Source organism: Toxoplasma gondii, chromosome VI, assembly GCF_000006565.2.
Source record: "Toxoplasma gondii ME49 chromosome VI, whole genome shotgun sequence".
Classification (NCBI taxonomy): domain Eukaryota; phylum Apicomplexa; class Conoidasida; order Eucoccidiorida; family Sarcocystidae; genus Toxoplasma; species Toxoplasma gondii.
Window position 1 is genome coordinate 3,459,739 of NC_031473.1, and position 22,331 is coordinate 3,482,069.

The window sequence follows — 22,331 nt, forward strand, 5'->3', positions numbered from 1 at the left end:
CGGTCGTAGTAGTGCGTTTTCTCTCTCGCTGGTTCACGCGCGATTAAATTCCACAGAACACCGTAGATTGTAGTTGTATCTCACTAGTTTTACCGGATGCTTCCGCAGGGCTACTGCAATTGAATTTCTGCATAGGTTTCTCAGCTGGCGCGTACCACTGACCGGCGAAGGTAGCTGTTTCCCACATCGAACTGCAAACACTTCACCGGTGCTTCGCACGAGGCAATTCGCCCTGGAGGACTAATTGTGTTGCGGGCGGACGTTTCGTGTAGACTGTGAATATCTGTGTGAACGACGGTCATTAGTTCAGGGGTGAAGAGGGAATTTGAGCGTACTGTAAGGCACAAGAAGGAAGAACGGGAAGAGTTAAAGAGCCAAGCGGGACCACCCCGATCGGTTTTACACCAGTACCGTGCTCGTTCCGGTATTGTTCGCGGGATCACGTTTTCCAGTTGGCTTTTTTCCAAAACGAAGGGGAGGTCACTCCTGGGAGAACTTGTGGTTCTTCGTTGGTCTCGGTTTGTCTGAGATCTCGCGCCACCAGTGCTGCCAAAGACGAGCAATCTGGCTCTTCGTTCTTGTTTCGCTTCCCGAACAAAGGGACGCATGTCTCTGAGAAGAAAGGGTTACCGCGCATGGTCAGAAAACGTGATTCTGAAGAGAAGGAAACAAACAAGTGCTGCATAGAAGAGTGGGTCGTGTTGGAGGGATGTGGGTGTGCATCGTAGAGATGAGAGCAGCGAAGGAGTTCTCTAACCGGTCGCCAGTTCTTACATTTTGTGCACACAGAACAACGATGATCAGTGGGGAAATGTGCTGGCACGACGTGCTACAGCACTTGGAAGAAACCCATTACTCTCCAACAGTGTCTGAGACTGCATTGTGTTTTGGGGTACGACGTCACCGTCGACTGGCATCTGTCACAGTCCACAGGATATCCTCAACCGCGACATACCGGAAAAAGAGTCTGACTTTTGTTTTGGCAACCACGCAAAAATGTCTTTGGTTGCTTCCCGCAAGCTTCCTTTGCTCGGCTCTCTCTCCGGTTCTCTTTGGTTGCCGTGGCACTGATTCACCGGAGTTGCTCTACCGGACCCGGCAACTCGCCCGGCTTTATTCTGCCATATCTCGGGAGACGAATCATCTGGAGATGCCACGATGTGAACTCCAGGCAGTGAAGTTCCTGTGGCATCCCTCTGAATGACACCTTGGTCGATGTGATGTGCTCGCGGGCTGCGCTGGAAGTAACTACAGAACGTGAGTCTCTGAGCACCAGACATCAGAAGCAAGTAAAGCCAGAGAGAAGCGCCTTCTTAAGCAGTGATGACTTAAATCCTGAAAGGCAGGTTGTGGCATGCGTCATCATGCGCTACGAATGACGAGAAAGTGTTGTTGTGTTATCTGTTCCTCAGGATCACCAGCAGTTGCGACTCCGCAGAACAATTTTTGGATGGATGTATACTGCCGGCCATATGTCAGCACCACGTGCAAATTTTAGGTTCTCCATGAAATCTCCTTAGACGTAAAGGCGTCTCCAAATGTTCTCGACCCAGCTCACGAAATGCATCTGACGGTTAACCACCGATCCTCATAAAATATGCCTTTCGACCGCTGAACAGTCACGTCGAAATCCGACAGCTGTACCTTCAACACTTCCTTCACCATCCAATCCAGGCTGGCGAGGCGCCGCTCCTCCTCGCTGCACAAATGGTCGACATCAGGAATGAAACCTTAAAAGAGTTTGCAAAAGGCTATGTGTCTCTTGCCTTATCGAATCGTTTTAAGAAGTCGTCTGAGCTTCAGTGGCGAACAGCGAGGCTGCCGGACGACGAAAAGTCGCCCAATAGTTTCGGTGATGCACGGTTCTGTGTGTCCACTCCCAAGGACAATTTCTCCACACTACAGGACGAACCAGAAACTTAAGTGTGGCCTCTGATGCCGTGGCGTATGAAGAGAGAAGCTCTGAGAATCTTCTCTTCGACGGCATACCTGCTCCTTTTCTTGTTGATGCTGTCAGCAAATTCCATTAGTATCTCAAGTTTTTCCTGACGCGGCAAAGGTGAGCTCCGAGGGAAACTCATCGTAAAAAACGCAGTGGTATATTTAACATTAGGCGAGCGGAAGTGGTTAAAGCACTACAACTGGAGCATGAAAGATACATACCGTAAACCCTCATAAGATCCAGTCTTCTTTCTCTGCTTTTTTTGTATGGACATCGTTTTTGCGGGTTACACATACATGCGCAGTAAGCAACACGCATATCTAGTCTCCGCCGTACCTCAACAACAGCGAATTTTTCTTCTACTAGTTCCAAGCAGTACTCAAGGTATCTGCGGACAGCAAGACCAGAACGTTTGTTTCTGTGACTGTCTGCCTGTGCAGGACGCACACAGCGGGGTCCAAAAATCTCTCCAGTCTGCCGCCACAGATTCCTGAGTTGTTGGACACCATACGCTGAAAAGGGTATAACGCTTATTTCTGCAGAGTGACACAGCATTTCTTACTCCAATGAATTCAGAATTCACAGACTTGGCGACCGCGTGTATGCATCGATTCTGTAATAGGCAACCTGCACTAGTTCGCTGTCGTGTAGATCCACGCAGTAAGACAAGCATCGAAACAGAGCTGCTCAGAAGAAACGGTGCTGTTCGCGTGTTGGTTGACTGATTTGTCGGGGCCTTACCGAGGGTAACAACAGAAGGCAGCATCTGCATGACTCGTCTGCAGGTAAAACACAACGACGCCGAAGCAAATGCATAAAGTTATCCACATCCAAATTCCCCACCGCCTGGGCGTGCTGAACAAAATTTTAGGACAAAGGACACGGCAGCACCGTCGAGGGGATATGACTGTCTCTATACGAAAAATCAACCAGAGTCTGACTTTGGATATGCACTGAAGGGGAGGAAAGAATGACAGAGCTTGACCATGGCGCAGAAGATGGCCGATCTGGTGGTCGTCGCGTGCTTCCCATTGGGGGTTCATCTGCTGCTGCCCCGGTTGTAGACTGAGGCTCTCGCACGCGTGACAGTTCTTTGTTCCACGAGGCAAGCCACAGCGGTCACAGAACTGCAAAAACAGAAGTTAAAAAAAAGGTAGCAGGTGAACTCGAGTTCATATTTAGTCGTTCAATTTTCTCCCTCTGACCATTATCATGGACGTGCGTGATTTCCCACTCTTAACCACCGACGCACCCCCTGGTAAGAAGGAAATACGATCTATACGAAGTCATCACACTAGGCTAACACGGCATGTCGCCGTCCTCAACCGCTTTTGCACCTTGCGGGCCCCTTGCGTTCTTTGGAAATTCGTCTTTCTTTTAGGGATTGACTGGTAGGGATGGCTGAGCCGGACAGGGGACACTATGCGAGTCAAGTACGTTTGCTCTTGCGTTGCACGAGAACTTGGCTTTCCGGTGAGAGAGCCGGAGTTATCTGACGGGAAAATGCGCACTTCTCCCCTTACCGAAAAGCCTCTCGCGCTCTCTTGAGCTTTTTTTGGAACGTGATGCAGCATAACGAAACACAGAGAAAGAAGTCGAAACGAAAGCAACACGCCATGAATAATTCGTAGCCGAAGCTTCTTCGATATCGGGTCAGGTAGCCCGTGTCTCGGCAAACTTCCCCCGCCAGGCACGTTGAGTCATTCGACGACTTTTTCTGGCGCACTTTGTATGAAAAGGTATAGCGGCTACATATGAGCCCTACTTCCTGGAAGTTGATCTTGACGGTGATCGACCTCACAGTACGTCGGAGTTACCTGTAGAACGCCCTTTCTCTTGCCTATGCAGACAGCACAGGAACAGGCATTCACATCCTTTGGCCGAAAGTCTTTATTCTGCTTCACCATCAGAGCTATCGATCGTATGTTTCGTTTTTAATCGACAATTATATACAAGCGGACGTGGCCTACGTTTCTACGCCTTCTGTGAGGTGCATCTTTGCTTCTTCACCGTTTTCACACGTGGAGACAGAACAAAGGCTGGCGTCCTTGAATATTATCCACGCTGAGCGGCTGTTGAGGTAAGTGCACCGAGAGAATGCTTACATCAACTCCAGTGTCTCGGTTAACTCCGCCAACCTGTGTGAAGCATCAGACGCCACGGAGGAAGGGTATGAGGCTTTGCATCTCTGTCAATACTGCTGATCTCCGCGGCAACAGTGCATTTTGCAATCTGCACCATCACAGTCCAGTGTCCTGTGGACGCAGTGCCATACACCAATAGCCCTGAAAGTTCTGCATGAGGGTCACGGTGTTGATGTTGACAGGGAAAAGACCACCGTCTGGTTGAACGTTAGCGTCTCGGGTGTCTATTTTCCCTCAAGTTGCCTCACCGTTGCAAAATGCCTTGCCTTCTCTGCGGGGCCTGGGCAGGTCTCACCAGAGACAGTGAAGTCTCCTTCCGCCCTTCCCTTGCGGCACTAGATGCCATGGCTGCAAAGAGCAGCATTCCGTGAATATTTAGGTGTATCCAGCTTTGTTGTACGGTAAATGGCGACCATCCAGTGTGCATCAACGCTCCAAAACTGTACGGTGTAGAATTATCGCACGGTAAGGCTGGTTCCCTGCTTTGACGCTGGAGCTTGGCAACTATCATGAACAGAGAGGACAGATACAGCTGAAAATGAACGCTGGTTCTGAATCGCAGAGAAAAAAATGAGGTAAACGACTGGCCGTACACAATCCTCCACCTTTCGGGACTTGTTGGGCTTCTCTCAAAACGTCATTGGTCTCTACGAAGAGAGCTGGGTTTGATTGCTACTGAGAACCAAACCCGCCCGTTACTTCTACGTGCTGGTAGTGCTGCTAATACGGCGATCCGTCCGTCCCAGAAAACCCGTCCCGTTTTTGTTTGCCAAAGACTGAGCAAAGTGTTTCCACACCGGTGAGCGATGTCCCCCCAATAAAATGCAGCAGACACCACACTGAACTGCATCCACTGTCGACAAGACAGAGCGAACTTCCAAAACTAGCAAAGATGAACTCCACACCGTCTGCGTCGATTGCTCTTGCTCTCGCAGTGGTGTCCTTCTTGACAGCGATGGGTTGCTTTGGCAAAAGCCGAGTCTGACGTGGAGTTGTCGGGGGTACGGGTGCAGTCACTCCTTTTGGTGCAGGATCGGCAAAAAGAGACGAACCATCAGATCGGCTCTCCGGCTCGATCCAGATACCTGAACTGTGGCGCAGACAGCCCGTGTTGTCTTCCGGAGATTCCTCACTATTTGCACCCCCTTCGAGCTGATGCAGGTCTTCCTCATTGGTGGCCGCATGAGGCTTGGCGTTAGAATTCGTTTCGGCGGTATGAGCACCGAAGTCCTGCCCGCTCCCGCTGTATCGTGGACTCCGCGCCTCTGTCACTCCCGGGCGTGTACCGGCGTTGTTCTGCATCGTGTTCCACTGCTTGCCGAGTCCCCAACTCGAGCCAAGAAATTGAGGCCAAAGACGTGATCCAGGGAGCAAACGATCCTGCTCTGTTCTGACAGTCTCTGTTGATGTGCTGGTTGGCTGTGGCTGGCGATAATCAGTACTAGAACTTCGTCGCTTTCCTTTGGATCCCAAATAACTCCCTCGCGCCTCCCCTGTCTTTGCGTGTCCCTCCTGGATGCCCCCCTCAAGCTTCGTAGTTCGCGGAGTCTTTGGGAACGTCACAGGAACTGGAGGCGCGTCCGCTTCATTCAACAACCTCTTTGCCGTTGGATCGCTGAGGCCGAGCAAATCCCACATGATCTTGCACACTGTAGTGTTCCTTACTACAGCAGGTGCCACCTGTTCTGCGAAATAGTTGAGTTCTGTACTGACCACAACGTGACAAAGCATAAAATGGACTTCCCTTGCGTCGAAAATGGCATTTCCTGCAATATGGGCAAACGAGGCACACCGTGCTGTTGCAAATGGCAATGGATGGGCTGTGTAAGGCACAGGCACCCTTTCTGGTGTAACAGAAAAACCACAAACTCTACTACCTCCTGCGCTCGTATGGTCACTATATGTCCTCCGTTTGCTGTCACCGCGTGCAAGAGCGCCCACGAAACCAGTTCCTTACACTTGCAGCCCCCAAAATATCGCTAACATTTACTGCTGCCTTCCTCAGCAGCTGTGCTGGTACCACTTCCGTTTCACATGTGTATAAACAACTTAATAGAGACGAGAGAACTAACGGCAGCTTATTACGCGTCTTTGTCAACTGGACGTTTTCGTTTTTTCTACTAACCGTATGCTGTCAACATCTCGGAACAGGTCGGCATGCAGACGCTCTAGGTGTTCAACCCTTGCACGAAGGGCTTTTACTTCACTGTCGTCTCCCTTCGCTCTCAGGCCCCAGATCACCGCCTCCGCGTCCGCCTTCGGTCACAATGTGGCGCCAGAATTGGTTAGGAAAACACCAAGTGGATATCGAGCAGAAATATTCAGTCGAAAGTTGTGGGCGTTTTTCTGTGGTCTGAGCCAGCACGCGCTGCGACTCAAGCAGGCTGATATGCCTTTATCAGGTAACCAAGCAATGCGCTGATTTCGTGAACAGACAGTGCTGGCTTTCTCCAGAGCGTTTCGCCTCTGTCCGAGCACATGTTCGTTTTCGCAGGGATTTCAAGAACTCGTCTCAAGCTTCTTTTCACCACTGCTTCTTACAGAGGCAGTACATACTTATACTCTGATAATTATAGGGCCTGCTGTGCTGTGGTCTTTGTGTTCTTAATGCTGCTTGTGTACGGAGGCTACGGTGACCTTTTTGTATCAATATACGTCTGTCTTTTTTTGGAGTTGTTTCTTTCTAAGAACTAACGCGATATACTATTCCCTTGTACCACTAGTGGAGTTTTGTAGTCTGATCGTACGATAGCACTGAGCTAATAGTACAAGGAACTTACAAGCATTACCAGTTTCATACGAAAGAGATATCACGATCTTAGGTCGGTTGGTTGTCGGAGTCGTCGGCACCGACAGGCAGATCACTGTGCATTGTTTCTCACGAACTGAAGCATCACTCATGCTTCTGGAACCCAGTTGTGATGTCTGGCATACCTTCTTATCTAGCTCCTCCAGAACGAATTGTTTATGGCCAATGAACACCTTCTCGGCGGCCTGTTGGAGAACAGAACGCGTCGCCCGCCGGTCGAGCTTACACACCCCTGCTTCATGACGGACTGGTGTCGACATCTGGCGCCTACATAGCAAGGCTAAGCGCTGCGACGTTCGCCGGTCTCGTTTCGTGTGAACACGTTTCTGCCTGATAGTAACTGCTTCTCTTCATTATGTCGTGGAGCTCGCGTTTTTGTTTCGAACCTACCTGCACACACCGAGCTCAATTTGTAGAGTCTTGTGAATACATTTTTCTTGGAGGTTCCATGCGAGTATTAACTTTTTGTATCTACGATCGGGCAGCAGCCTGCTACCTAAAAAAATCAGCATGGTGTCACTCTGTAGATCTTTGTGAAGATGGAAGGAGCAAATCTCGCTGGGGAACACCGCCGCTGAGTTATATTCATCTTGTGTCGATTACGGTTAGTTCCGCAGTCGTACGTTTGGTTGACACATCTTTGCATGAGCATTACTCTCGACAGACAAGTGTAGATTCCGCGCGTGGATTGTGCCTTAGTACATCAAAACTACTGCAGGAAAAACCTCAAGGAGGTTTGCCTATTCTTGGAGTGAGCATTCATTATACTTTGAGCATCTTGTTGACTGTTCCCGCGTTGTGGTGTAAAAAAAATACCGTTTCGAGGAAGACTCGCATTTCATCGATTCGACGTAAACCATTTTGGAAATCGCTCCACGAAACCTTGCCGTTCACAGCATTCGAAAGGCGTTTTACATCGGCAGCTGGGGCAAACGATAGCGAATCTCTGCACGCGCAATGACAAAAATTTTCGGGTCGCCCTCTTTGTGATACGTTTGTTTGCAAGGATCGTGGAGGGAACGGACACAAGAGATCCCAAGAGGAAACTCGAGAAAGTTTCTCCTTTTCCAAAAGCAGAGTGTACTTAGCGAAAAAAAACACTAAGAGTCATAAAGCGGGTTCGTTCAAGATTTCATTCCGCTCAATACCCGCCAGATCAACGAGGAACGGTTTGGATCACTCTTCGTGCATTCCAACATGCTACCTCTTTGGCTGCCAATCTGCAGAATTCCGTGTTCTTTTTCTCAGGCACGCCATTTTCTCTCCCATTTCCAATTGTTTTCACAGCAGGGTTTGCTGATAGTATATCACCAGGCGAGAACGACCGGAGGCCTGGTATGGGAAAGTGACGTAGCTGAGTCTGCAGTTGTGCTGCTCAGCTGTCTTCCACAGTTCATCACACACGACATAAAAGAGGAAATGCGCCTAAAATTTCGTACGAGGTAGCCTAGGCCTCTAACGTGTACGAAAACCAACAGCCGTGGGTTGCAATATGACGTCGGGTGCCGAGCTACGTCACCTCGTTTCTTTTTCCTGCAAGAGCTTGTTCAGCCTTTCATAGAGATCGGAACAAAGTGATCGCGCTTTTAAGTCATGTGCCGAATCAGTGAATTCGTCCGTGGCCTTCGTTTCGAGCTTTTCGTGGACTGCTTTCAGGTTCGCGTCCAAACGTTCTACCTGCACAAAACAGCACAACAACCGTGACGCTTGCCCGCTTTGCACCAAGCGTAAAAGCAGCGTCGAAGATGAAATACTGACTGTGGCTGCCAGGTAGGACTAAGAAATGGAAAATCCACTGAAACAGCGAGAAGAAATGTCGCCTCTGTTACTTTACCTTGCCACCACACAAAGCCGCATGCCATCGCTCGATGCCTCTGCGCGTCTGATACGGTGTTACTACAAATACGATCACCTTTTTCTCAAGTTCCTCGATTCTCGAAAGGTTGTCGTCGCTGTCTGGAACACCCATGGTGCCGACTACAAAGCGACGATGAGTCGCACAACGAGTTCGGTACACTTTGCCGATGGAAGGCGTACCGCGATTTCCGTCAGCTTGCCCAGGCAAAGTGTGCAGTCGAGAGAGAACGGAGCGAGGGAAAAACAATCACACCGGAAGATTCATGACTCTGCCATAAGTGCGGCAAGCTCTTTTCTCATGCTGCTAAGTCTGATGCCGACAGACGAGGTCTTCTCCACCTAAATGTAAACGCCATGGTAGCATGCACACACCAGCCGCAGCCCTAAACCTAAATTGGCTTCGGGACCTTTACAATTATACAACTGCCGACAACAGTGACTTGCACTGTGCTGAAGCGCATTGTTGTCTAGTGAATATTGCTAACGATACAGGGTGAAGATGGCAACCTCGCCTCCACCAAATCGCACTATTCGCCTACCGTGTAGTTTCTTGTATTTTACAGACAAGTCGCGTACAAACGAAGAACAAGTATGCCTAAACTTGCCTTATTAACCGGCAGAACGTGCTTTGCTAGTTTTTCGCGATGGCGCCGTGCATCCGTACCCTATTGATACATCTATGAAGGGTTACGAATCCTTGGAGGTCTAGCTGAGCTGCCCTTTGCATTTCGATCTTAAAAATTTCCTCCGAAACAAAGTCCTTTCCTGCCACCATGCTTGCGTGTTCGTGAGCATATCCTTTCCTCGAAGGTATCTTTGAAGATTACCGCGGCATCAAAATACAGTTCATGCTGCCAGTTTGCCAGGAGGGAGAAAAGAAGTCCCTTTTTTGTACCTTTTTGCGCCGCGGTGAGATTGCACACCTCGTACGAGGCAGAAAACATTATCGCGAAGGAGCCTGTCGAGAAGGCGCGACTTCATCAGGAGAGATGCACACGCAAATGTCATCTTCCCTTAAAGACGAAGACTGCGCTACACCTCGGAAAACTGCATGTGCGTTGAGAGGGTCTAAATGCGTCTCGTTCACACGGTGGCTTCTCCACTACGTTGGGTCCTGTCTTGTCAAGAAACTTCACGCCGTGCGACAACAGACAAGAAGAGGATTTGCACGAGACAGAGCAGGCAGCACAGAACAAGGCTATTCATTTCCTTTCGCTTGTCCTTCTGTACCCAGCTCGTAAGCGTTCTGCCGTCTCGCCCCCGGTCGCGACATCGCTAATGACACCCCGGTGCACGCGCCTCGTCCTTGCCAACAAGACGAACTTGCTTCGCTAGAGGGCAATTATGGAAACTGCGGAACTGCCTATAAAAACGCCTTCCTCGTGTTGGAGCGAAGACAATGTCACTCTTTCAATTACGACGATAACCACGCGCGCAAAGCGCTGAGAATCGACATCTCGGTGTAGACTTTTTTTTCTGTTGACGGTTCGTGAAAACTACGGTGTCAGGCTGCAGAGACAAGCATGGAGGAATAAGAGGAGCGGAAAAATATCAGCAATAGGTGAGCAAGCGAGCGGTGGTGATGAAATCGAAAAAGCCCTAGAGCGAACTGCCGTTCACAAAGCGGAGGTAACCGCGAGTTCCTTATAATATACAGGTACCGTCTCAATACAATCATGCTCTAGAGCTGCACGCTGTCTGCAATCAGGGGCGTTGCTGCAGCCATGATGTCCACAGTAAACAATTATCCAAGAAATCCGGTTCGCAAAATCACTTTGGTCGTCGGTAGCGGAGCGTCGAAACGAATGACATCCGCATTGCTGCTCGAGGTTACACTTCGGCAGAAACTCGCGATGGGCGGGGGGGCTATGATATTGAAATCCTGAATTTTTTCTTAGTTATTATAAGGGGCTGGTAGTGTGCAGCAGACAGAAAAGACTTGATTGTCTGTGTGTCATAACACAAGTTCCGCCTTCCTGGGTAGTATGAACTACGAGTTGGATCCCTTGTTGAGAACTTGAAGGTCTTTGGACACTGATCCGAATTCTCAAGTGAAGCTGCCCGTGGTGCGTACACGCAACCTGTGACTTTTTTCACTTATTCTGAGAGTTGTCCAACACCGCTAGAATCTGCGTGAACTGTCGCGAAGAACCAAGTTTTTACAGGGTCACGGTGTCCGAACAACTTAGATGGGTGTCACCGAACTCTCCGCTTCCAAAACCGTTTCACCGGAAATCCGTCGCTGCCGAACAACTGAAATATTGACTAGACAGTTTCTGGACACCTGTCTCACAAAGTTGACATCGTTGCTCTCGAATTATCGCTCAGCGCGAGTTCAGATGCTCTGGCGTGCCGTTCCCCTCCAAGACAGAGAACCTTCCGCAGAAATACGATAGATTTTATGAGGTGTCTGGTGCGGAGTAGGGTGCCGCTGAGAAAACTCAAGATTGTGGTTGCGTGAGAAAAGATGCATTCACGGAGTCTGACTCAAATCGCAGCGAAAGGCATCCGTCTCTCTCTCGTGTGTCGTGCTGCTCTTCAGCCGACGCGACAGAGTGGTTTCGTGGTGCCTGCGATCAAAGCTTCGAAAGTAAGTTTCCGACTCCATAGCTAATGAGAAAGTCGTTTCGGGAAGAAGCAACGAAGACACCTGCGGGTTCATGAAACAGGCAAGTATGCATAGAAAACAATTTCCTCCACCTTTCGCTTGCGCTCGTTGCTGAGTTGCAGCTTCCCCCTGCGTGCATCTAGCTGCCCCCCGAAATCGGAACACAGTTCACCCACCTTTGCGAGCTTGTCTTGTCTTGGTAGCAGCTTTTGATCGCGTTGTTGCACTTTTCTCCGAAGGTTGCGTATTGAAAACCCCCCACTGTCCTACTTGCAGTTCTCTTTTGCGCAAATGTGTCTTGCAAAGACGTCCTCAATTTCCTTGGCACTGTCTTCATTTCGACGCCCGTCTCTCTGGGCCGAGATTCTGCCTCAACCCAACATTGCATGCAAAACGAACTGGAAATCTCCACAGGACGTCCGTTTTCTTTTCAGAGTGGAACCCACGCGATTCTCAGCAGACACACTTTTGATTTTCTCGGATTTCGTCTGCACAGTCTCGCGCCCCGACTCTAGGAAAAACACTGCGGTCTGCCATCGGGATCTAAACTTTCTGCAGCAGTTCTATTCCCCGAAGTCCAGAATGCTTGTCTTGTGGTTTCTCTATTTAACACAAACGGAACGTTTTCCGTGATTCCTTGACCAATGACGCAGTTGAATTTTTCTCTTATCTGTTTTCCTCGATGCTCGCTGCTCTCCAATCGCAGTCCTTGGAGCTACTTTCGGTTCACTCGAATCCCTGTTCATTTCTTGTCACAATGGTTGCCTCGAAACTCTGCCCATGTTCTACAGTAGAGGAATGTCCAGAGATACTTCCTGTCACAGAGAGTTCACTCTAAACGCCGATTTGGCTTCTACAGTGGAGATAGCCGCTGAGATAGCTCTTGTCACACACGTTTTCTCTACACCCCGTTTCGTTCTTTTCCCGCGACGCCATGTTCTCCGCTTCGTCAACCTCCTTAGTGGAGGGCTGGCAAAGGCGAGAAGGGGGAATTTCTTTGCAGATGGCGACAGAGAGTGTCGGGAGCGTATCGTGTAAACCTTTGAATCATGGACAGACATTTCTCGCACCTTCAAACCCCTTGGCTCGGGGAAAAGCCGACGGCTCTTCTGCCAGGCGTTTGTCTTCGCCAGGCTCCAGACGCGTCGCTGCCTTCGAATTCTCCGAGCCGCCACAGAGTCCGTACCTCTTCTCCGCTGCAACCTCCGAAGACACTGGAGGTTTGCAAAGTTTCTCACGCCTCGCGCCGTCCTTCTCTCGGCAGAAACCGCGGCGGCTGTCTGCTGCAGAACTTTTCGCTGCCCACGCCTCCTGCTCTAATGCCGCTTCGCCTTCTCTTCTTGTTTCCCTAGGCACTGCTTCCCAGACCGGTGCGGGGTGTACGTACACCTCAGCCGACGGCGCGTTGAAGCCACGCGAGCGCACCGGCGCAATTCTCCAGCGGTGGGAGGAGCTTCTGCAAGTGAGAGAAGGAGGAAATTCCCGTTTTTCTTTCGAGAGCAGTGCACCTGCCCTCTGTTCGAAGTCTGGGGATCCACCCTCAAGTTCGCGCGTCGCTTCGCCGTCGACTCTGTCGGCTGCCGAATCGCCAGCCTGCAGCGTTCTCCAGAAGTCTTGTCGCCGCAGTGAATCCCTTCTTCCCTCGAAAACGGGGAGTTCAAGTTCAACGACATCAAAAAGCTCTTTCTTCTTCCCGGAACCGCGTTCTTCGTCTCGCTCTTCATCTTCTGGCGCAGCTTCCCTTTGTCGAGAGGGAGATACCTTTTCTTCATGTCGAGAGAGAGAGACTTCTTCGCGCCGACAGTCTTCGCTCAGTTTCGATGGGGAACGTTGCTCGCAGCGGCCAGAAGCCTTTCCAGAACTGGGCAGAGACCTCTTTGGGTTTCGAATTTCGGAGCGCCCCCTGTCGTCTGTTTCTGCTGTTCCGAGCGAGAGGTCCTTCCCTGGAGCGACTGTCTGTTCCGCGGCCTCTCGTCCTCGGGCCAGCAGTCTCTGCCAGACCCAAAAAATGGAGACAGGCGCCACACCTTTTCGGTCGCCGTCTCGTCTCGTGTCGGCGCGCCCATGGACAGACAAAGACGCCTTGCGTCTGAACTTGATTACAGGAGAAGGCTCTGAGCATTTGCTCGGAGGAGACTCCAGAGCCGGGGAAGCAGGCGATTTCGGAGCGCGAGGATCGGCAGAGGTCGTCGTCAGGAGAGACTTTCCGAGCTGTGAAACGTTCGCCGAAATAAAGGCCGAACCACGCGAGGAAGAGAAGGACACAGCGGCTCTTTCTCTGTTTCCTCTGCAGGACGCCGCCTCGAGTTCGACGCCTCTCGGAAGCGCCAGGCAAGGCACTCCGGCTGTGGGGTTCCACGAGAGCGAAGTTCGCGATTTGCATGCGAACTCCTCTCAACATTCCCATCAGTCCCGCGAGTCTTCCCCCGAACAAGGCCCATCGCTGCCTGCTGCTTCTCCTCAACCTTCTCTGTTTCCTCTCCGCTTTCGGCTGCCGCCTCTTCCCATTCGGCTCCTGTATCCTTCCTCGCTCGACCAGGAAGCCGAGGAAGAACCTGCAAAGGAATTTCGAACAACATGCACCGAGTCCGTCACTTCATCTTCTGCTTCTTCTTCCTCTTCGTCTTCTTCGTCTTCACTTCCGCAGGGAGTGGTGGACTGGCATCGAGAACAGGAGATTTGTTTTTCCTCAGGAGACGCCGGAGAGGCAGGAGCGTTCTGTCACGGGCAGAGTCTTCCGGTAAGCGGTCAGAAAGCGCGAGGAAGCGAAGAAGAGAAGAGGAGAGTCTCTGGGGGTCAAGGCTTTCTCCTGAGACTTGAAGACTGGGAAGGCGAGGCTCCGAGCGAGGCAGGTTTCTCTGGAGAGATCTCTGTCCGCTCCGCATCCAGCCACCTCGCCTTTCCTGCTTCTCGCGACACTGCCAAGGAAGATGAAGTCAACAGTTGTGCCGACGCCGAAGAAGACGAGGGAGACCGGGAGAGAGAAGGAGGAGAACGAGGACGCGAGAGAGAGAGAAGTCAAGGTTTCGAAGCTGGTCTTGGACTGTCGAGTTTCACAGAGACGGACAAGAGCGATTTCGATCCTGAGTTGCCCGTTTCTTCTTGCCTCTCCAAAGCGCTTCCTTCTCGTCCTTCTTCGTTGCCTTCGCGCTTGACGGTGACGAGTTCCAGAGAGTCGCGAGGCACAGGAGAGACAGAGACAGAGACAACTGCGGACGCCTTTCCTCAGAAGACGGCTGCGGAGGGCCTCGTCCTCGTCTCTCTGTCTTTCGCTTCGAGGCAACGCCACCCATCGGAGCAGCCTTCGTCTGTTCCTCTTTCCGGCAGAAAAAAGGAAGGAACCGGATCGCCTTCGCCTGCGGAGTCGCGGACGGCAAGGTCCTTCTCTCAGGCAGCACCGACTTCTGTCTGTCTCCCTGGAACGAAGCTCTGTCCTGAGGGCGACGCATTCCTCTCGAGAAACACAGAGACGACAGCAGCCTCACTCCGTCCCTCTGCGAAAGTCTCCGTCAAATCCGAGATCCCAGCGGAAACGCGACGCCCCGAAGCAGAGCCTGGAAGCCGACCAGCCTGCTCCCCCGAGGTCCTCGACTGCATTTCTTCGCGCTGGGGAGGAGAGAAGAAAGAAGTTCCAAATGCGGTGACTGGACGGACAGAGGGCGAGAGAGAAGAAGAAAGTGATGACCCAGTCGGGAAGGACGAGCAGCGGGGAGAATCCGCAGCCTGCGCGACGGTGTCGAAAGAGGAGTGCAAGAGGGAAGACGAAGTGAACTTCCTGTCTCTTCCGGCATTGAATTCACCCTTTACTGTCGCTTCCGGTCAGACGCCAAGTGGTGGCGCGTCGGCTTCCGCGTCTTCCTTTCTTCCAGTGCCCACATTCAAAGTTGGCTGTTCACTTTCCCTCGCTTCCGCGCCGCCCGCTCCTGGATCGACAACGAGTGAACAGCTCCTCTCTGCGTCTTCCTCGTTCATCCCCCCTCAACAACGGTCTCGCTCCTCTCTCGACGAAGCAGCCGCCACAATTCCTTCTTCGCTTCCTTGTTTGCAGGACGCATCGAGACGTCCATCGTTGCCTTCGCCTCTTCCGTCTGTTCACACGCGCCTCGCGTCCATGTCTTCCAATTTTCCCGCTTCTCTTTCTTCTTGTTCCTCGTCGTCTTCGTCTCACGCCTCGTCTTCTCTTCCTTCTTCTTCTCTTCCTTCTTCTTCTTCTCTTGCTTCTTCTTCTCTCCCTTCTTTTTCTCTTCCTTCTGCTTCTCTTCCTTCTTCTTCGTCTTCTCTTCCTTCTTCTTCTCTTCCGGTTCCTTCGTCTTCTCTTGCGTTTTGCCAGACACTTTCGACTGCTCCAACTGTTTCTGCACCCTTCGATCTCTCGTCGGGTCTCGGCTCCGCTTTTCCAGTTTCTGTGAAGGCTGCGTTTTCGACAGCTTTCTCTGAGGAGGCCGCAGCCGCGGCTGCACCTCTCTGCCGCCCTGCGTCGGGGCAAAGTGGGGAGTCAAACGCCTCCTTTCGTTTCGACAAATTGCACTCCGCAGCTGAAGACGAAGCAGGTGGTGCCCCTGCGTCCACCGAGCCAGCGAGCGGGGCGAGGGCGCCTCTGCATGGCCTCGCCGATGACAAGTTGTCGCCTGCAGGGAGAGTCCGAGAAAGTCAGCGAGAAGACGACGGCGACCGGAAGCCGCTCCTGCTCGCAGCAGAAGAGGCGCAAGCAGAGACCACAGCAGGCGAAGGAAATACAGACAAAACGCAAGAACTGCAAGTGAAAGAAAACGCTCCTTTTGACTATGACGCTCTCCGTCAGCATGTTCGGAGCCTCCCAGGACGTCTTCCTTTCTCTTCTTCATCTTCTTCAGCTGCTTCGGCCTCGTCGACTTCGTCGTCGTCCTCTTCTTTGTCTTCTCGTGAAGGCTTTAAGGCGCTGGGGGGAGACCCCCGTTCTTCGTCTCTGACTCCCGTCGCGTGTATGTCGAAGAGAGAGAGAGAAACGAAGCAGCCAGTGAAGGATCTCTCGACGTCTCGCGTCTTCTCGAGACTCCTTCCGAGCCTCGCCTCCAGCTCGCTCCCTCGGCTGTCGCTCACGCGTGGAGACAGCGCAACTTTGGCGGGTGTTCTTGCGGAGAGCGAAAACAGTTTGGAAAAGGAAAGACTTTCTCCGAGAGAAGCGTCTGAGCCAGAAGCGCCTTCGCCTTATCAGATCTCTGTCGGTTCCCGTGGTGCTTCGAAAAGCGAAGATTGGAAGGATGCATTGCCAGAGAACTCGCGGAAATTCTTTCTGACAGTTCCTGAGACCGGCCGCGAACTTCGTTCTGATGTACGCAGCTCCTCCGTGCTGTCTGCGCGTCTCGTCTCGGGCCGTGACTTTCTAGACAAAACGGGCGCTTCTCTGTCTCTTTCCGGGGAAGCGAAACTGTCGGCTCTTGCCTCTGGACTTCCGAGGAGACCGTCGCTTCCTCACCACGAAGAGAACAAGCGCTCTTCTCCCTCGCGTCTGCCTTTCTCCAGTGACGCCTCTGTCTCTCAGTTAGCACTCCGACAAGGGCAGCGTGAAGACGCGAGAAGAGAAGAGAAGACAGGCGAGAGAGAACGGATAGCGAATGCACTGGAGAGCTCCGAAGGCTTGACAAGCCCGCGCGCTGCTGCCGCTCCTGCAGCGGCTCTCTGGGGGAGACTGCACGAACGAAAAGAACCGTTTCTCCCCGCGATTCGCGCTTCTTCGGTTCCTGGAGAAAGCGCATTTGTAAAGCGAGCAGAGGATACTCCAAGCGGACGAGAAAGAACGCGAGAAAACGCCGAGAGAGAAGCGAGAAGGCGAGGCGACCAGTCTCCGGTGTTCTCTGCATCGAAACCCGACGGAGGAGGGGGGTCGGGAGCGTCGGAAAAAAATCGGTTTTTCGACGCCTCCCTTTCTCAAGAAAGAAGAAAGCGTTTGAGTCCCCCGCGCCTCTCTCTGGGCCTCTCGCCTCGTCAGGCGAAGGCCAATCCGTTTCCTCTTCGCCTCGCGGAAGAACAGGAACCGAGACGGAGACGGTCTGTGCCACAGATTTGTGTCTCTCCGCGGGAGGAGACAGCGGAGGCAGGTCTCGGCGCACTGCACCGAACAGCCGCTGCCAGCGAAGCTGCTGCAAGAGAAGTTGTTCACCACTGCGGGTGCCTGGACGAGGACTCGCAGGCCTCGTCTGAGAGAAGAAGCGCAGGCGTAGACGCTCCTGCCTCTCTCCGGAGCATGTGGAGCCTCGACTGTTCAGATAGAACTGCAAAAAGACTCGACCTTCCCCAGCCGCATTCACCGCGTCTTCTCTCCTCTCCCTCATTGCTTGCTTCTTCGGCGTTCTTCGCATCGCTGAGGAAGGGCGCTCTGGGAGGGAGAGCTGCGCCTTCAGGTTTCTGTCTCCCCTGTCTCCGAGAAGAGCGCGGTTGGAGTGGGGTCTCAGGGGCTGGAGAAGGAGACCGTGGAGCCTTCAAACGCGACCTGTGTTATCCAGTTCTCAGACCGCAGCGAGGCAGGACAGAGAGAGCAAGAAGAGGAGACAAGAGCAGGAGAAGCAGCTGCTCTTGCAGCGCGTCCTGTGCGGGTCGGTCAGCGTCTCCCGCATCGGAGACGCGTTCTGGAAGGAGAGTAAGACGTGTGTCTGAGCAGGGAAATGCGTCTTCCTCGCCTTCCAGAAGACCCCACACAGCGCTCCCGTCGACCTCGAGTCTGCCTGTCCTGGACAGCGAGGAGAGGGAAAGGGAGCGACCGCTCTCGCCTTCTTTCTCGCGACGAGAGAAGCTCGGGCGCAAGTCGTTCTTCGCACACGACCGAGAGACGACAAAGGCGAGCGAGAGAGGGCAGAACTCCACGAAACCTGGCGACAAACGCAACATCTCGTCCGTTGCTGCTTTTCCTGGCAACCTGTCGCAGAGTCTTTCCAGGTTCCGCGCCGACTCGATGGGGCCGGGTGATCGGCGCCTCTCATCGACAGAGAGGGCGTACGGCGGGCAAGCGTCCAGGAAGCTGAGAAGCGAGTCTCCTTCTTCGGTGTCGAACTCATCTGAGAGGTTTTCCTCGGGGTCGTCCTCTCCCCGGCGCCGCAGCGAGAGTCGACGAAGGGAGAAAAGGAAGCAGCAAGAGAGAAGGAACTCGTCAACGTCCGTGGACAGACACACGAAACCTGGCAGTTGTCGAGCGAGCTGCTCTCGCCGTCGACGGTCGCACGCAACGAGGAGTCTTCAAGAAGCGACCGAGATGAGAAGAAGAGAGGCGAGGGAAGGAGCGCCTTCGTCGGAAGAGGAGAGAAAGCCGCAGCGGAGGCACAGGGAAGGGGAGAAGCGACCGAAACGCGGGTCGCAGCAAGCCGGAGCCAAGCTCAGGCGGAGACAAGAACTCGTTGAAAGGGAGAAACGCGTCGACTCACGCAGCCGGAGCATGAGGAGTAGAGAGGCGAGTGAAAGCGAGGAAACAGAGATAAGGCGGTCCAGTTTGCGAAGAGCTTTCGACGACTCTCTGCAAGACGAAGAACGCCCGAAAACGCACCGAGGGAGTGATGTGACATGGGAGCAACAAGCCGAGCTCATCCAGGCTTGTCGAGTAAGTGTAGGGAAGAAACCGTTTTCGGAGAAAACCGACAGGCTTTGAGAGGCAATCGAGAGTTCTGCAACGTTCAGAGCCCTCGGATAGATCCATCGTGTCGCTTTGCTGAGATGGAGAGAAAACGTTTTTGCGAATTCGTGAGGCACAAAGAAATGGTGAAGAGACGTGTGACAGGCACCAGACCGAAAACGGACGCCACCTTGTTCCTTCAAGCCGTTCTCGAACAGACGAAGGACGAAGAAGGACGTAGCAGACTGGAACTACTAGAGCAAGGGAAAAGATGCGACGCGAACTGCCTATTTTGACTTTCGTTTCCTTGTGTGTTGTTTCTTGTTTCTTCTCCTACGTTCAAAAAGACGGCGCCTCTCTCCGTGCTTTCGTTTCGCCTCTCTGTTTTCACCGAGCATCTTAGGATACGGGTCTTTGTCGGCGTCGATCGCTTCGCTCTTTCGTTTTTGACTCGATTCTTCGTGTCTCTGTCTTCTTCAGAGACTCGCACTCGAGCAGCGCGAGCTGGAGGCGAAGATTCAGCTGCTGGCGGGCGGCTCGCCCCCCATTCTAGGAAAGAAGAGACACGGTTCGTCTGAAAAAACGCGAAGAGGCTGTTCAAAGGCGCCACTTGCACACTCTCGTCTTCCTGGGTTCGAGGTGCCGCAGCGAGAAGTGGAAGAGACAGAACGACCTTCTGTTCTTTCTGCGCGTCCTAACCACGGCGGCGGCTTGTCTCCGCAGCAAAGAAGTCATTCTCATGTTGCTTCTGAGACGGTCACCGATCCATCTTTCTCTTCGCTTCCTTCTGCCTCTCTCCCGGGTCCCTGTCATCTCGCTTTACATGCAGATCCTTCCTTCGCTGCTGCCTCTCCGCTTGAAACGAAGTTCCCCACGACTCTCCACTTTTCGCGGTCCTTCGCTTCCCACCGAAAGGCGGAGCGCTCTGCTCGAGGATCGCATACAGACGCCGCACCGTCTGTATCTGCCTTTCTTGCTGCAAATCTCAAGTCTTCGAACGTTTCTTCTCGACAAAAAAACGCCGACTTCCATCAAGGCGCTTCGCTGGACGCTCCTGCGCCCTTTCCTTCCTCATCGAATACTGCCTTCTCACCCTCTCCTTCCTCATGTTCTTCTCCTCGGCGTTCTTCTCCTCGGCGTTCTTCTCCCCGGCGTTCTTCTCCTCGGCGTTCTTCTCCTCGTCGTTCTTCTCCTCGGCGTTCTTCTCCTCGGCGTTCTTCTTTGCGACGGGGGCTTGAGGCGTCGAGACCGGCGGCGATGGCGACCGAAGCCGTTGACTCCATGGAAGCGCTGTTGCAGAAAATAGTCAGAATGAAACGCGAGACCAAGAACTCAGGCTTTTCCTTTGCATGCTCCGCCGCGAGCGTCGCTGTTCACTGCAGGCCCAGAGCGTCGAAGGCCTTGGAGAAGAGATGCACCCGCGACGGACGAAAACGAGAGAAAGAGCAAGGGAAGGAACGAGAGAGAAAACGAGAGGAAGAACTGGCGGTAAGAGACGTCTTTCCAGTCTTTCCTCGTCAACGACAAGCTGAAAACGACCAACAGAGAAGGAATCACGTTGCACCCTCTTTCAGTCGACAGCCGGAAGAGCAGCGAAGAGCATACGGTGATATGAGAGAAGAAGAGAGCAGAATGAGAGAGAAGACGCGAGCAGAACCGCGGCTAGGCAGCGAAGGCGAACAGCGAACGGGGATGCTTTCTTCCGCATCGGGAGAAAGAGGAAATCGGGAAGAGACTGGTTTCTTCTTCCATCGCCGTAGCACAAAGGCAGAGGACGCCGAGCAAGGACCCTGCTGGAAGAACACGATGGAGATCAGCAGAGACAACAAGAGAGAGAGCAGGGGGGAGATCAAGGTCTGGTCAAATCTGGTTAAGTTGAGCAGCGCGTCGGCGCAGGAGTCTTCGACGGGTGAGATGGAGAGAGGCGCCTGGACGGAGACAGCAGAGAAACGAGGAGAGGAGGACAGACGATCACGTCGAGAGGAAGTAGAGTTCGGGGGGTCAGGAGTCGCACGGAGGCTAGCGTGGTTTAGGGAGTTTTCGTCGAATTCGAGGGACGCAAAAGCCTCGGAGATGAGTAGAAGAGAGCGAGAAGCAAGTAGGAAGTTGGGCGAAGAACACCGAGTCGGCTTGGAGGTTCATTCGAAAGCTGTGGAGGGAGAGAACACAAATCGAGAGGTTTCAGAGTCCAGGTCGCAATTCCGCTCGATAAAGGCGACTGCCTCTGCCTCAGGGGAGAGCGAAGAAAGACGGAGGAGAGAGGCGAAGTTCGGGAGGAACACGGAGAAGGAAGTGAAGAGGGAAAGACAGGATTCCAGGGAGGAAGGGAGAACAGAGGCGCAGCAGCCTCGGAGCGCCGTGCGCCTGCAAAGAGGTACTCAACGAGCGTTGTCTGTCTCTTCTGTCTCGGCTTCTCTTTCCGCCTGCTTCGGCGGCTCGTCGAGCAGCGCAGAGGAGAAGAGAGGCAAACTCTCGGAGTCGAAAGAGAAAAGGGAAAGAGAGAGTTTCCGTGAAACGCAGAGGAGAAACAGCCTTGCCCCCTCTGTGGCCGAGGAGTACCTCGCGACTCTGGAGAGACTGCGGTGCAAGTATCGCACCGCATCTCTCTGCCCAGAAGAGTGAATCGAGGGAGAGCACAGAGAAACCAGAAACCAGAGAACGAAGGAGAAGAAGGATGGGAGAGGAAAGAAAGAAGAGGGAGAGAAGAAAGAAAAGGGAGAGCGACAGGTGTCAGCGCACCAAGACCGGCGCGGGAAAGAGGCGACCTGAAAACCTGATACGTACAGCTGTTGTCGCCGAATTCGAACGCAGAACCGGGAGAGGCAAATCCCTCGATCTCGCCTATGCTGTTGGTTTCTCGTCTCGTCTGCTACTTTTCTCTCTTTGTTTCGCGTGTGAAAGGTCACTGAGTTCAAACTCTCGTTGCCAAATCGAGAAAGTTTCTCTCGCCCTCAGGAGAGACGCGCCTCCGCGGGAGGCGTCCACCATTTTCTCAGAGACTGTGTGCTCTCAGTGAAACCTCATGGACACAGAATGCATCGAAACTCGAGAAAGAGCGACTTCCTCAGCAGGCTGGTGGAGACTCGGGGTCGTGGTTTTACGCCAACATCGACGGCTCCACCTACGCAGTTGAAAGCAGAGTGAAGTGATCAAACTCGTGAGTTAGGTATCCTTTGCAAACCTTCTTGAAAATAGTTTATTTAATTCGCGGATCAGGAATTTTTTTCGAGCCATCGAGAAGCTCCGACACAGGTTATTCCTCTCAGTGCTGGTCGAGGCCTGTGTCTGTGACCCTCTTGATCAAAGGACTCTCTCTGAACGTTCCCTAATGAGCACCGAGTGACTTTCGAGAATCTGCGAAACTTCTCACTTTACTGCAGTGTTCTCGCAGC

General features: G+C 52.8%; 3 protein-coding genes across 3 annotated transcripts; 1 reads left to right on the plus strand and 2 right to left on the minus strand.

Annotated features, from left to right (window-relative positions):
* Window positions 1–176: 176 nt before the first annotated feature.
* TGME49_244710 (hypothetical protein) lies at window positions 177–1,554 on the minus strand. The gene is made up of 2 exons (XM_018780727.1): window positions 956–1,554; window positions 177–612 (listed from the first exon to the last, which is right to left on the minus strand). Exons 1-2 carry the CDS (start codon window positions 1,278–1,280, stop codon window positions 440–442), a joined length of 498 nt encoding a protein of 165 aa, XP_018637563.1. The 5' UTR covers window positions 1,281–1,554; the 3' UTR covers window positions 177–439.
* TGME49_244715 (hypothetical protein) lies at window positions 1,555–3,516 on the minus strand (the record flags this gene model as incomplete). The annotated part of the gene is made up of 5 exons (XM_018780728.1): window positions 1,555–1,699; window positions 1,990–2,045; window positions 2,279–2,330; window positions 2,684–3,069; window positions 3,466–3,516. 5 exons carry the CDS (start codon window positions 3,514–3,516, stop codon window positions 1,555–1,557), a joined length of 690 nt encoding a protein of 229 aa, XP_018637564.1.
* An 8,847-nt stretch (window positions 3,517–12,363) lies between these two features.
* TGME49_244720 (hypothetical protein) lies at window positions 12,364–21,561 on the plus strand (the record flags this gene model as incomplete). Its single annotated transcript, XM_018780729.1, has 3 exons — window positions 12,364–18,927; window positions 19,420–19,507; window positions 19,769–21,561. The coding sequence occupies 3 exons, from the start codon at window positions 12,364–12,366 to the stop codon at window positions 21,559–21,561; spliced, it is 8,445 nt and encodes a 2,814-aa protein (XP_018637565.1).
* Between the last annotated feature and the right edge of the window lie 770 nt (window positions 21,562–22,331).